Raw genomic sequence first — 14,842 nt, 5'->3', positions numbered from 1 at the left:
TGTAATGGGGTCTGGTGCCCTCTTCTGGCCTGCAGGCATACACACAGACAGAATATTGTATACATAATAAATAAATAATATTTAAAAATATTAATCAAGGAGATAGTACTTACCGGCCCGAAGGCAACCATTACCCCCAAAGAAAGACTAAACAGGTGGTGGCATTCCACGGTCGGAAGGTTGAGGTAGCCGGTGAGAAGGCTGAGAATCCAGTGCTTGCTCCAAGCTTGGGGTGTCCTGGAAGTCTTAGGACGGGGTGGCACGGGCTCGCGCCTCTTCCTATCTTCTCCTTCCCCTGCCGCAGGCTATCAGCCCTGCGATCCTCAGGTCATTTGTAACCGCGTGAACCACGTGCACGGCTGTCTGGCGGAGCTGCAGGATCAGGCTGCGCGGCGACGCGCGGAGTTGGAGGCCTCGCGGAGCCTGTGGGCGCTGCTGCAAGAACTGGAGGAGGCGGAGAGCTGGGCGCGGGACAAAGAGCGCCTCCTAGAGGCCACGAGCGGCAGTGGCGGCGCGGCGGGCACGGCGGGAGGCGCGCACGACCTGTCCAGCACCGCTCGCCTGCTGGCTCAGCACAAGATCCTGCAGGGCGAACTGGGCGGCCGGCGGACGCTGTTGCAGCAGGCGCTGCGACGCGGAGAGGAGCTGGCGGCGGCCGGTGGCTCCGTGGGCCGGGGCGCTGAGCCCTTGCACTTGGCCAGCCTGGCGGAGCGCGCGGCGAGCGCCCGGCGTCGGTGGCAGCGGCTGGAAGAGGCGGCTGCGCGCCGGGAACGAAGGTTGCAGGAGGCGCGGGCTCTGCATCAGTTTGGCGCGGACCTAGACGGCCTCCTGGACTGGCTTCGCGACGCGTACCGCCTGGCAGCGGCTGGCGATTTCGGTCACGACGAGGCGTCCAGCCGTCGCCTGGCACGCCAGCACCGCGCTCTCACCGGGGAGGTGGAAGCGCATCGCGGCCCTGTGGGTGGCCTGCGGCGCCAGCTGGCGGCACTGGGAGGAGCCAGTGGAGCCGGGCCGCTGGTGGTGGCGCTGCAAGTGCGCGTGGTGGAAGCCGAGCAGTTGTTTGCCGAGGTGACCGAGGTGGCGGCGCTGCGACGCCAGTGGCTGCGGGACGCGCTCGCCGTGTACCGTATGTTCGGCGAGGTTCACGCGTGCGAGCTGTGGATAGGCGAGAAAGAGCAGTGGCTGCTTGCCATGCGTGTACCCGATTCCCTCGACGACGTTGAGGTGGTGCAGCACCGGTGAGCGCGCATGTGAAAGACCCTCATGACCCCTTGCTCACACACCCAACCTCACATGCTTTAGCTCAACAATTCACACGGGGGCAACCCTCAGCTTTATTCTTCATCAGCTTTGTGACTGCCTTACACTCTAGACCTCGGTTTGCCCATGTATCAAACAGGGTGGGCATCATTGCCTACGTCTCATGCTTGTGGGGAACAGGAAATTAGTTCACAGATGTGAAAGACATAGCAAATGCTTTCGGGGTGCAGAGCCTCCCACAACCACTTGCTGTTTTTTATAGTCACAGAACACACATATTGACAGACCCTTCCAACCTGGCGCATGTCTGGGTCTCCCATTAAGACAGATGACATCTCTCTAGCTCCTAACGTGGCTCCCATCCTGAAGCACACCGTTAATCCCAGCATAGGCAGGCAGATCTCTGTGAATTCGAGGCCAGTCTGGTTTACATGATGAGTTCCAGAACAGCCAAAGCTACATAGTGAGACTCTACCTCAAAAATTAAAAAGAAATAAATAATCCTGGCCTGACATATGGAGGGCAGGTTGAGGGAGGTGACAGTGGCAGCTGAGTTGGGCGCAGAGAGGAGGCCAAGTAGATATAGACCATGGGGGAATCGTGATCTGGGGCAGTTCTCCAAAATAACATCTAGGGGTCAAGGGGTTTGGGAGCTGTGAGCTAGGCAGTCAGGGGAGGACTGCATAGGAAGGGAAATAGATGCCAAGGGAAGTCACAGGAGGGCAGAGAGTGCCAAGGGTGTATATAGCTAGCTACAAGGCTGGAGACAGATTCCAAAGGGAAAGACTGAGGTTGGGCATGGAGATGCAGCATTCGGAGGTGAGGCTGCAGCGTGGAGGGATGAATGCTGTGACCAGGGACAGTGTGATGGAACGTCCAGAGGACCAGGATGGAGTGCTGAGCAGTCTAACACTTCAGCAGCCTGTCGAAAAACTAGAGCCTTAGCTGGTCAGGGTGGCGTGCATGCCTGAGTTCAAGGTCATCCTCAGCCGCTGGGAGAGTTTGAGGCCAGCCTTGGGCTTCCTGTGCCACCAAACTCCAGCAGCAGCAAGAAGGAAAGACGGAGAGAAAAAGAGAAGAAAGTAAGAAAGAAAGAGAAAAGGTCCTGCAAGGGAAAGCGAGAAGTGGCATAGGAACCGATGACCAAAAAAGTGGGCTGCTTCCTGCGAGTCAGCGCTTCTGATTTCTCCACCCTCTTCTGCAGATTCGAAAGTCTGGACCAGGAGATGAACAGCCTGATGGGCCGAGTCCTGGATGTGAACCACACCGTTCAGGAGTTGGTGGAAGGAGGTCATCCCAGCTCTGATGAAGTGCGCTCCTGCCAGGACCACCTCAACAGCAGGTAGGTGGGGTCTGGGTAGGAAAGCCCTTCCTGTGGGTACCTTCTCTGTCTGTGAAAGCCAAAGGTGTGTGATTCCAACCAACTGAGGTTTTGAAAGGCACACACTTGAGTGCAGTGCCTGTAGAGGCCAGAAGAGGGCATTGGATCCCTGGGAGCTGAAGTTACAGGGGGTTGTGAGCCCTCCTATTCACGTGCTGGGGATGGCAATAGGGTCCGCTGCTGTATGAGTTCTTAACCACTGAACCATCTCTTCTGTCTAAGGAAAACTTTGGCGAAAAGGTGATACATACCCAGTGCTAGGGTTATGGGCTAATATGGGGTGCAGCCCATCTCATTGGCTATTCACTCATTTGCTCAGAAAGAGTTTATGAGGTGCTATTATTGGCTAGGATATTTCCCAAGCACTTTATCTTATTTGGGGGTTCTTATTTACTTCTCTATTACTTTGGTCTTGAGACAAAGGCTTCTCTTGCTCAGGCTGGCCTTGAACTCACTATGTAGCTGAGTACGACTTTGAACTCTTGATCTTCTTTCTTCCACCTCCCAGGTACCAGGATTACAGGATTGTGCCTCCACACCTGGATCTATGTTTTGCTATTTATTTTTTATGCATCTGTGTGTCTAACTATGTATGTATGTATGTATGTATGTATGTATACATACGTACGTACGTACCTACCTACCTACCTTCCTAGAGTTAGGGGCTCACTGTGTGGCACTGGTCATCCTGGAACTTGTTATGTAGGTCAGGCTGGCCTCACCTTAAACTCACAGAGCTCTGCCTGCCTCTGCCTCGCCACTGCTGGGATTAAGATGTGTCCCACCATAGCCAGCTTTCTTGTCCTTTTGAGATAAGGTCTGTGTACCCTAAGCTAGTCTTGAACTTCCTATGTAATAAGGCTGTGCTCCACCTCCTATGTGATAGGTGTTCAGGCATGTACTGTCATGATCAGACTCCCAAGGACTTTATATTTACTGTTTTATCTCCTTGTCTCCCAATTTCCATAACAGAGCTTCCAGAGTTTAGGACATGTTTTTAAAAATTGCATTTTTTCTTCCTTCCTTTCTCTCTTCCCTCCCTCCTTCCTTCCTTCCTTCTTTTCCTCTTCCTTCGCCTCCCTTTCCCTGTCCCCCTCCCCCCATGTGTGTGTGTGTATGTGTGCGTGCGCGCATGTGTGTGTGCATGTGTGTGTCAGAAGACAATCTCAGTAGTCAGTTCTCTCCTACCAACACATGGGTCCCAGGTCATTAGGTTTGGTGGCAAGTACTTTCAGTCCTTAAGTCATCTTTTTTCTTTTGAGGATGGGTGGGGTTCTTTTCTTTCTCTCTTTCTTTCTTTCTTTCTTTCTTTCTTTCTTTCTTTCTTTCTTTCTTTCTTCCTTGTGTCTTTTTTTTCCGGCTCCGAGACAAGGTTTCTCTATGTAGCTCTGGCTGTCCTGGAACTCACTCTGTAGGCCAGGCAGTCCTTGAACTCACAGAGACCCACCTGCCTCTGCCTCCCGAGTGTCGGGATATCTTTTAGGCCCAGAATTCAGGATTGCTTCAGAACAAATAGCAAGTTAATATCTTTCCTCTGGAAATAACACACCAGAAGTCCTGCCGGCGTGAGGAGACTGGGACATGAAACTCAGATCTTCAGAAATGAAGTTCAGTCAGGTCCAGCTACTATATAGGGACCAAGGCAGGAGGAACTGGAGCCCAGCAATTCCGGGTCAGCCTTGCCAGCTTAGCAGGATCCTCCCAGAGGCATGCCTGTATTCGATCCCACCACTCAGGAGACTGAAGCAGGATGCCAGCCCGAGATACATACTAGAACCCATCTAAAAAGGGACGTGTGGGGTAGCGTGGAGAGATGGCGCCACAGTTAAGAGCACTGCTCTTGTCGATGGTGGCTCACAACCCTCTGTAACTCCAGTTCCGGGGGATCCAACACCCTCTTCTAACTTCTAAGGGCATGTGGCTGACACTTGTTGCACATACATACATACATCCAGAAAAAATGAGCACAGACAAAAAAAACCCAAACAACTAAAAACAAACAAAGACTCCTCACCTACTTTATCTTACAAGTGTGAGGGCAGCAACAGGCTTAGCACTTGAGAGGCGGAGCTAAGGATGCCCCCTTCCCAGGGCAAGCTGACTAGCTAGAGCTACAGATGCAGGGAGAGAGCCTACCTCAAAAAATAAAGTGGAAAATGATTTAGGAAGATAGGTATGTCAGTCTCTAGCCTCTGCAGGCTAACTCACATGTATGTGCACCAGGACACACATGCAAATATATATGCACAACACACACATACACCACAGCAGCAAAAATCGAGCCTGAATAAATAAAGAGCCTGTGCTATGTTGGCACAATTAATTCTTTTTCTCGTGATGCTGGGAATGGAATCCAGGGCCTTGCACATGCTAGGCAACTGTTGAATTGAGCTACATCCAAGACCCTAAATGTAAGTATTTTTCATAATAGAAGACAGTGGGAAGAGTAGCATTGTGAAGCGTACACTCTGTCTTTCTTGTCCTCTTATCTACATATCCAAGGCTGGTCTTGAACTCGACGATCCTCCTCCCTCGTCCCCTAGAGTGCTAAGATTATAGGCATGCGCCACTCTCCACAGCTGTAATTCTCTGCACTGAATGTGCCTTAAGGCAGGCTGCTGAGTTCTTCGGTCTGCTTTTTGTCTTCAGTCGCTAACATCTGGCCTCTGGAAATGTTGATTAAACTCCGGAAGAGAATGAGATGACAAACAGGGCTTTAATATTATTATAAAGATAAAATTTGATGGCGCTGGAGCTATACATTGAGAGATGCCGCTCTAAGCACTGTCCAGGGTGGGATTCTATTTATGCAGACACAAACCCACATTTTCCCAGGTCCCCTAGCCAAGGAATGAATTTTATCCTGGGCTCATTGGCCTCCCGTTGATTACCCTCTTTCCTGCCCCTGGACAGGTGGAACCGCATCGTGGAGCTGGTGGAACAGCGCAAAGAAGAGATGAGCGCTGTGCTGCTGGTGGAGAATCACATGCTGGAGGTGGCCGAGGTGCGCGCCCAAGTGCGCGAGAAGCGGCGCGCGGTGGAGAGCGCTCCCCGGGCGGGCGGAGCTCTTCAGTGGCGCCTGAGTGGCCTGGAGGCGGCCCTACAGGCACTGGAGCCGCGACAAGCGGCGCTGCTGGAGGAGGCTGCGCTGCTGGCAGAGCGCTTCCCGGCACAGGCTACACGCCTGCACCAGGGCGCCGAGGAACTGGGAGCCGAGTGGGGCGCGCTGGCCGGAGCGGCTCAGGCTTGCGGCGAGGCAGTGGCGGCGGCGGGTCGCCTGCAGCGTTTCCTGCGCGATCTGGATACTTTCCTGGATTGGCTGGTGCGGGCGCAGGAGGCGGCGGGAGCTGTCGAGGGACCGCTGCCGCGCAGCCTGGAGGAGGCGGACACGCTGTTGGCGCGGCACGCCGCGCTCAAGGAGGAGGTGGACCAGCGCGAGGAGGACTACACGCGCATCGTGGCTGCCAGCGAGGCGCTGCTGGCGTCCGACGGTGCCGAGCTGGGCCCCGGCCTGGCGCTAGACGAGTGGCTGCCGCACCTCGAGGTTGGCTGGCACAAACTGCTCGGCTTGTGGGAGGACCGCAGGGAAGCGCTGGTCCAGGCGCACGTCTATCAGCTCTTTCTAAGAGACCTGTGCCAGGCGCTCGCGGTGCTGCGCAACCAGGTGCCCGCTGGCGGTGCGCTGGGGTGCGGGTTCGGGGCTTCAATAGGTGGAGGTGGGGTATGGACAAACTTAGTTGTGTTTCCCGGGACCCCAAGATTTCTGTCTTATTCGAGATGAGGATAGGGAATTAAGGGAGAATTAGTTGTTTATTGGGAAAATTGAGTTTTGGACTGTGAAGGGGAGGGCAAGTGTGTGACAGCATTTAAAGGTTATGTCGAGTGGGGTGGGGTTTCTGGAGTTGGTTGCTTTGTTATTTATTTATCATTGAGACAGGGTTTCTCTATGTCGTCTTGACTGTCCTGGATCTTGCTATGCAGACCAGGTTGGCCTCGAACTCACAGAGATCCTCCTGCTTCTGTTCCCCTGGTGCTAGAATTAAAGGTCTGCACCGTCACATGCAACCACATTTTAATTTTTTTTTGAAGATTTATTTTTACTTGGTTTGCTCACGTGTGTCTGCGCATAAAGTGCATTTAGAGTCCCAGGAGGCCAAAAGAGAGCAGCAGACCTCTTGGGATTGGAGTTACAGATAGTTTTGAGCCACCATACGGGTGCTGGGAATCAAATCCAGATCCTCCAGAAGAGCAATAGCTGAGCCATCTTTCAGCTCCCTATCCTTTTTTCCCTCAAGACAGAGTATCTCTTTGTAGCCTTGGGTCTCCTGGAACTCATGCTGTAGACTAGGCAGGTCTTGAACTCAAAGATCCACCTGCCCCTGCCTCCTGAGTACTGGGATTAAAAGCGTGCATCCTTACACATCTGGCTTAATTTTTAAAAGAAGAATTTATTTTTATTATTTTTAATTGTGTGCACATATGCGTATAAACATTTGAGTACAGGTTCCTAAGAAGGCCAAGGTTCTGGAGCCCTGGATCTGGAGTTATAGGTGGTTGTGAACTGCCAGATGTGGGTGTTTGGGTTTTCTGGAAGAGCTGTAGATGCTCATAACCCGTGAGCCATCCCTCCAGCCCTTTGCTTTTAAGGAGACAGGGTCTCACTGTGTAGCCCAAGATGTCTGGAGCTCTTTATATAGACCAGGCTAGCCTTACACGCTCACAGATCTACTTGCCTATGCCTCATAAAGTGCTGCGATTAAAGGTGTCCGCCACCATGTTCTTCTTGGGTTTGGGGTTTTGCTAGAGATGAATTTTAGACAATCACATTTGGAGTGACTTGGGGTTGTGAGTTATCTTGAAGGCAATAGCAAGAGGGGCCATTGTTAGGTCTGGTCAGAGTGGACAGAGGCCTGAGGGATTCTGGAAGGACATACTGCTAAGGAGCAGGTCCAGCAAGAGCAAGAGCCCTGGAGCGGAATAGTGAGTCCTTGAAGCCCGTTGGCCTCCTCTCTGGCGTCCTGGGGTGGAGGCGAGCTGACCTGTGTCCCTTCTGTTCCCAGGAGGTGGCGCTGTCCGGTGCTGAGCTCCCCTGCACGGTGGAGTCAGTGGAAGAGGCAATGAAAAGGCACCGGGATTTTCTCACCACGATGGAGCTGAACCAGCAAAAGATGCAGGTGGCGGTGCAAGCTGCAGAGGGCCTGCTGCGGCAAGGCAACGCCTACGGGGAGCAGGCGCAGGAGGCAGTGGTCCGGCTGCTGGAGAAGTAGGTTCCGGAACCGCAGAAGGTGGGGGTCTATCTGGGCACAGTGGAGCCGGGAGGCATATCCAGATCTTTCCTCCCATTTCTATTTTCTGCTTCTCTGTTTCTCCCTTATTTCAATTTAACCCCTTGTTTATTTATCTAGCTTTTGAGATAGGGTCTCTTGTAGCCCAGGCTGGCCTGGAATTTTTTTTTACATTCATCCATCCATCTATCTATCTATCTATCTATCTATCTATCTATCCACCCACCCACCCACCTATCTATCTAGTGTGTGTGTTTGTGTGTGTGTTTGTGTGTGTATGTGTGTGCAACAGCACATATACTCGAGAGAGTCAGTCCTCTCCTCCTACCACGTGACTATGAGGATCAAACTGAGCTTTTCAGGCTTGGTAGCAGGCGCCTTCTATTCCTGAGTCGTCTCACCCACCCAGCCTGGAACATTAGAAGTAGGTGAGGATGACCTCGAACTCCTCATCCTTCTGCCTCAACTTACCTCATTCTGGGATTACAGACATGCGTCATTATGACTTTTTTAAGATACGGTCTGCTGGGTGTTGGTGTTCTTTTAATGCCGGGACTCAGGAGGCAGAGGCAGATGGATCTCTGAGTCTGAGGCCAGTCTGGTCTATAGAGCGAGTTCTGAACAGCCAGGGCTACACATAGAAACCCTGACACAAGGGACCAAAAAAGATGAGACAGAGGTGGAGGAAGGTTGGAAGGTGGAATGGCTCAGTGGTTAAGAGCACTGACTACTCTTCCAGAGGATCCAGGTTCAATTCCCAGCACCCATATGGCAGCTCACAACTGTCTGTAATTCCTGTTCCCCAGGGATCTGACACCTTCATACAGACATACATGCAGGCAAAACACCAATGCACATAAAATAAATAAATAAATAAAATTAAAGAAATGAGACATGTCTATATAGCTTAGGCTGATGTCAGACTCAAAGTAATCCTCCAGCTGCAGGCTCTTGAATGATGGGATTGCTGACAAGCCCCGCTGTTCCTAGCTTTGTTGTATTGCATAAGATTTGATTAAAATGGCTACTTTGTGTACCAGCAGGAGGTAGTGAACCCAGAAGATACAGAATTTGAACAGTGAGAACCTCCTGTCTTTAGCCTGTTGAAGGGAACCGATTCTGGGTGTCAGTGAAACCACAAGCTCCTATATCATCCTCCCCTATATTCCACAGTTAAACGCCACACAGAGCTGTGCCCCAGCTTTCCTGGGGAGCTATTCTTGGCTCCTGTCATGTTGGTTGACAAATATGTTGACTAATATCAAAGTCAGAGCAAGAAAGTTTTGGGGGTCTGTGGGAGCCCATAAGAAACGTGTGCCCCAGTTCTGAGCTGATTGAGGCAGGGATGGAGACAGGTCTCATCTCTGAACCTCTCCAGCCCCCAGAATATTTGCTTGACAGAGGATACATTACTACTTATAGGGAGGATGGGAAGGCTTTCCCACAGGTGGCTAAGCTATGCGGTTGGTATATTAGTCTCCCTGCCTGGCTGTGACAAAAATCCCTAACAGTAGCAGGTAGAAAGGTGCATTTTGGCCCTGGGGAGAGGGGACCGACGGGACAGAGCAGAGTGTCATTGTAGGCGAGGAGGCAGAGGAAAGGAATTTGCTGGGATTTTGCCATGTGGGTAGCTGATGCTGGAGGAGGCCGTAGAGGGCATCAGATCCCTCTGGAACTGATTTTCCAGGTGACTGAGCTGGCACTTTGGTGTTGGCAACCAAACCCGGATTCCCTGCGAGAAGGACAAACACTCTTAACTGACCAACCAGCTCTCCCGCTCTCCTTTTATTTGGATTTTGGGTTTCTTTGCTTTTGTTTTTGTTTTGAAACAGGGTCTCCGGTAGCCCAGACTGGCCCGGAACTTACTGGATAGCCAAGGATGACCTTAAATTTCCTATTCTCCTGCCTCTGCCTCCCATGGATTTGGATTACAGGTATGTAGCACCACAGTCATTTGGAGTGTGCTGGAGAGGGAACCAGGGCTTTGCCAGGCAAGCACCTCCTCAGACCAATCTCATTCCCATCACCAAATGACTTTCTGTAGCTGCGTTTTACAAATGACACTCAGAGAGGGAGTTCAGTTGTCCAGTGTCTTAGCCAGGAAGTGGTACAGCTGGGATTGGAACCCCATTTGTTTCTCTGCCTCACAGAGAGGAAGGTTTTCCCACATCACTTGCCCGCTCCCCTCCCCCAGTCCTGCTCGCAAAGACCCAGTGGAGTTGACTGCAGGTTAATTTCTGAGGCATTTTCTGTTTCCTAATTCCGGGTGAGAAATAGGGCAAAGTAGCTGTTGTCCTGCTTGCTCTTCTTGGGCCCCTCCTGCTCCTTCTACGCTGGGTCTCTCTTTGCCCTCACATACCCTCTATTTCTGTATCTGTTTCCTGTTCTTTCCTCATCTTTAGAGAAAGATGTTATCTGCATTGCTAATGCCCCCTGGCCTCATCTTTTTATATTTCTGACTCTGACCTCAAACTCCAGACAGACCCTTCTAGCTCAGGCTCCTAAGAACTGGATTTATAGGCATGGGCCACCACATCCCTTTTCTTCTCTCTTCTCAGACCTTATGTTTGCCTCATCATTTGCTACTCTCTGTCTCTCTTGGGCCCTCCTACATTTATTTGTTTATACATTCATGCAAAAAGAACATAGTGAGAAGTCACTGTATGCCAAGAAACTCATGACTGTGACCAAAACAGACAAAAACAAACAAAACTCTTTAAAAACTGTCCTTAGTCTGGAGAATGCTCCCTGGATAAAATGCTTAAGGAACAAGCATGAGGACCTGAGTTTTGCCCCTCATACCCACGTGAAAAACTAGCTATGAGCCAGGTGGTGGTGGCACATGTCTTTAATCTCAGTTCTTGGGAGGCAGAGGCAGGTGGATCTCTGTGAGTTCAGGGCCTGCTTGGTCTACAGAGTGAGTTCCAGGACAGCCAGGGCTACACAAAGAAACCCTGTCGCAATCCCATGTCTGCAATCCCAGCACTGGAGGCAGAGACAGGAGGCACCTGGAAGCTCTGTGACCACCAACTTAGCCGAAATGATGAGACACGGTATAAAAACTAGGATGGAGAGCGATAGAGGAAGACACTGGAGGTTGACTCCTGGCCTGCACACCCGTGCACATGCACAGCACACCCGTGCACATGCACAGCACACCCGTGCACATGCACAGCACACCCGTGCACATGCACAGCACACCCGTGCACATGCACAGCACACCCGGGCACATGCACAGCACACCCGGGCACATGCACAGCACACCCGGGCACATGCACAGCACACCTGGGCACATGCACAGCACACCTGGGCACATGCACACACACAACACTCCTCTTCGTGAAAGTCGAGGGGATAGACATGTAAGGAACATACACAATGGGGAGACAGTGCCAAGCGCCAAGGACAAAATAAAAGAAAGAGAACCAGCAAATGTCAGGGAATGGTGAAGAGGGACCTCACAAAGCTGGCATGCAACTAGACTGCAGTTCTCAACAGGTGGGTGGTGACCCCTTGGGGTGGTGCTGAACACCCTTTCACAGGGGCTGCAAATCAGATATTTGCATTGTAATTCATAGCCATAGCAAAATTGCAGTTATAAAGTAGCAATTAAAGTAGGGGGACAGCAGGGTCTCCATTAAAAGGGGGAAAAGCAGAATGGGTGAAAATAGTAAGGTGGTATATTGTGTGCATGTGTGTGTGTGCATGTTCTTGTGTGTAAGGCCTGAAAGTTCAGGAAAGCCTTGGAAGTCTGGGGAAGACAGTGTCATTAAAGAAGAGATAAATTCCATTTATTTATTTTGTGTTTGTGTGTGTAAGTGCCACAGTTCATGTGTGACAATCAGAAGACAGTTTGTGAGAATCTGTCCTCTCCTTTCATCATATCACCAGGCTTGGCCACAAGATCCTTTATACACTGAGCCATCACATAGGCCCAACGGCCTCAGTCTTGCTGTCTTCTCTGCCTAGATTCTGTGGATGGAGGATGACAGGGTATAAGCTGGTGGTGTGCCACTGCCACTGAGCCACGCCACAGCCCCTCACTGGGGGACTCTAGGCAGGGGCTCTACCACTGAGCCACATCCCCAGCCCCTCACTGGGGGATTCTAGGCAGGGGCTCTACCACTGAGCCACACCCCAGCCCCTCACTGGGGGATTCTAGGCAGGGGCTCTACCACTGAGCACAACCCATCGGTTTCTGTTGCCTTCTCTTCTTTTTCTTTCTTGTCTCTCCTGTTCTCTTTATTTTTGTTCCCACCTCTCTAGTTCCCCCTCCTTTCTTGTACCTGGAATTGAACCCAGAACATGACACATGGTAGGCAAGCTGTCTACCTCTGAGGTATATCCCCAACCTTCTGTTTTCTTTTAATCTCAGCTATTAGGACTATGCTTATCACTCTCCATGGGTCTTAGTGTGATTCTGTGTGTCTCTCTTAAAGTCTATGGTGCCTATCTCTGATTTTTTTTCCAAGACAGGGTTTCTCTGTGTAGCCCTACTTGTCATGGAACTTGCTCAGTAGACCGAGAGCCTCGAACGTAAGAGATCCACCTGTTTCTGCATCCCAAGTGCTGGGGTTAAAGGAGTGTGTCACCACTCCCAGCTTGATTTTGTTTCTAAGTGCCCTGACTCTGTTAATTGTTTTTGGTGTGTGTTGTGTATGTGTGATGTGTGTGTATGTGTGTTTGTGTGGTTGGTGTATGTGGCGTGTGTATGTGGGGTGTGGGTAGTATGTGTGTATGGTGTGTGTTGTATGTGCATGTGTGTATTATATGTGTATGATGTGTATGTGTGTTATATGTATGTGTTGTGTGTGTGGTATATGTGTGGTGTGAATGTGTTGTGTGTGTGTGTTGTGCATGCGTGTTATGTGTTTATGTTGTGTGTGTCATGTGTGTGTTGTGTTGTGTATGTGTGTGTTGTGTTGTGTGTTATGTGTTTATGTTGTGTGTGTCGTGTGTGTGGTGTGTGTGTGTTGTGTGTGTGTTGTTATTGTTGTTATGTCTGTGCTTTTCTCTTTCATTTTCTACTCCTTACCCCTCCCTCCTTTCCTCCTCCAGTTTCCTTTCTTTTCTCTCCCTTCTCTGGAGCCCTGTCCTTCCAATGTTTCTGGATCCTTCTCTTTCCCCTGCTTCTATTCAGCTGACGCCCTCACATCGCTCTTGGTAGCACCCTATTTCCATGCCTGGGCCTCTCTTCAGCCCTTGCCTTTTCCCCAGGAGCCAAGAAAACCAGCTGAGGGCCCAGCAGTGGATGCAAAAGCTACTGGACCAGCTTGTGCTGCAGCACTTCCTTAGAGATTGTCATGAGGTAGGTCCTCCAGCTGAGCTGGGACAGCACAGAGAGGCTTGCTCTCTGGTCGGGGGCAGGGCTGGGACGCCCCGTCTAAGGGGGTCGAGGAACCAAGCTCCCTCTGTGCCACCAGGAGGCGTGCCGAGTTTTGTGCCAGAGCGCATGCCCCAAGCTCTCCGTCTGCCCACGTGAGCTCCTGGGAGACAGAAGGGGCCCTCGGCTCCCCTGGCAACGGCTGAGTTCGCGCCTACGTTCCTAGGGAAGGAGCGCTGATCTCACCTTTCTCTAGAGATGTGTGAAGCGCGGGAGACTGAGGTGGGGGTGGGGTGAGGATGGACCGGTGGCCGGGAGCACTCCTTCAATCACAGATGGCCCGAATTAAGCCTTCATGTTTACTTGGTTTAGTTAGTTATGGTGCTGGGGACCGGACTCCAGGAGCTCTAGGCAAGGGATCCGGCTAAGTGAGCTATATCCCCAGCCCCTTAAGTACTAAGAACCAATCCCTTCTGAAAGCAGTGGGGATCACAGCTGATAAAAGATGGCCCAGTCTCCTTTCTGCATTGAAATGCTCCTTGCCTTGTATTCCAAAGGAACTCTTATGGACCCGGACCACCCCAAAGATGGTTCAGAAACATTCTCTTAATGGCCAGAGATGTCCTGCCCCCACGCTCCCCGACCAGTGTGACCCAGGACTAGACTCTACCTCCATGATGTAATGGTACCCTTTTCTTCCAAAAGGTTCAGGGATCAAGCCCTTGCCTTCCTCCCACCACCACTAAAGATAAGATTTGACTCTGGATATTTAACACCCATGGCAGATTAGTCTCCACACGAACAAAATAGACACAGGTCTCCAAACCTTCTCCCCATAACTGAGAGAGCTCTATTAGTAACGGTCCCTGTTGGCCCATCTTCTCACTGGCGCTGGTTCTGGACAACAACACAGATGTTGCAGGTCGCTCCTGCCCTAACTCCTACCCTCGTATGGTAGTCAGAAACCAGAGAGCCTCTTCGGGTTAATGATGGTTCAGGAGACCCTCTAACCCTCCTTACCACGCTCACCTAGTTAAAGGAACTGGGGACCCCGACCCCCTCCAGCCATTAAGAATGATCCTGTCTCCTGTCGTTAGACTGTTCTGGACTCAGTAGCAATGACCTAAGATGAATCACAAGGTCCCCGGCCTGGAAGCTCAGAGAAGGTGGTGATTCTCCCCCCGCCCCAGACTAGGGCCCCCCGCAAAGAAGGCGGGCAAGGAGGCAGGCAGGGGGCGCGCGCGGGCGGGCGCGTGGCCGCGGCGCGGGGGCGAGGGAGGGGGCGCGCGCCCGCCGGAGCTTCAGCCGTTGCCGCTGCCGCCGTCGCCGCCGCCGTCGCAGTGGAGGGGCGAGTGTCTGTCCGCCCGCCTCAGAGACGCTCCTCCAACGCCGCCGCCGCCGCAGGTCTCGGGGGCGCCAGAGGGAAGGGGAAGAGAGAGGAGGAGGGGGCCGGCGCGCGCCCCCGCGGACACGCGCGGGGGAGGGGGCTCGTGCGCGTGCTCGCCAGCCTGGCCCGCGGGAGGGAGGGGCGGGGGCGGCACGGGAGCGGGCCAGGACCCTCGCCCTGGAGTGGGGGAAGGGGTGAGGGACGAG

General features: G+C 52.2%; 1 protein-coding gene across 2 annotated transcripts in view; it reads left to right on the top strand.

Annotated features, from left to right (window-relative positions):
* Sptbn4 (spectrin beta, non-erythrocytic 4) overlaps positions 1–14,842 on the top strand; it is an 82,814-nt gene that overhangs the window by 31,590 nt on the left and 36,382 nt on the right. For both annotated transcript variants that reach the window (XM_038339743.1, XM_038339742.1), the window contains exons 13-17: positions 305–1,238; positions 2,465–2,602; positions 5,555–6,305; positions 7,702–7,904; positions 13,144–13,234. In XM_038339743.1, the coding sequence (XP_038195671.1) occupies positions 305–1,238; positions 2,465–2,602; positions 5,555–6,305; positions 7,702–7,904; positions 13,144–13,234 (2,117 nt within the window). The remainder of the gene's footprint in view (positions 1–304; positions 1,239–2,464; positions 2,603–5,554; positions 6,306–7,701; positions 7,905–13,143; positions 13,235–14,842) is intronic.

The sequence above is a fragment of the Arvicola amphibius genome, chromosome 8 (assembly GCF_903992535.2).
Source record: "Arvicola amphibius chromosome 8, mArvAmp1.2, whole genome shotgun sequence".
Classification (NCBI taxonomy): domain Eukaryota; kingdom Metazoa; phylum Chordata; class Mammalia; order Rodentia; family Cricetidae; genus Arvicola; species Arvicola amphibius.
Note: the sequence above shows the minus strand (reverse complement) of the source record. Positions and strands in the feature narration are given on the sequence as shown.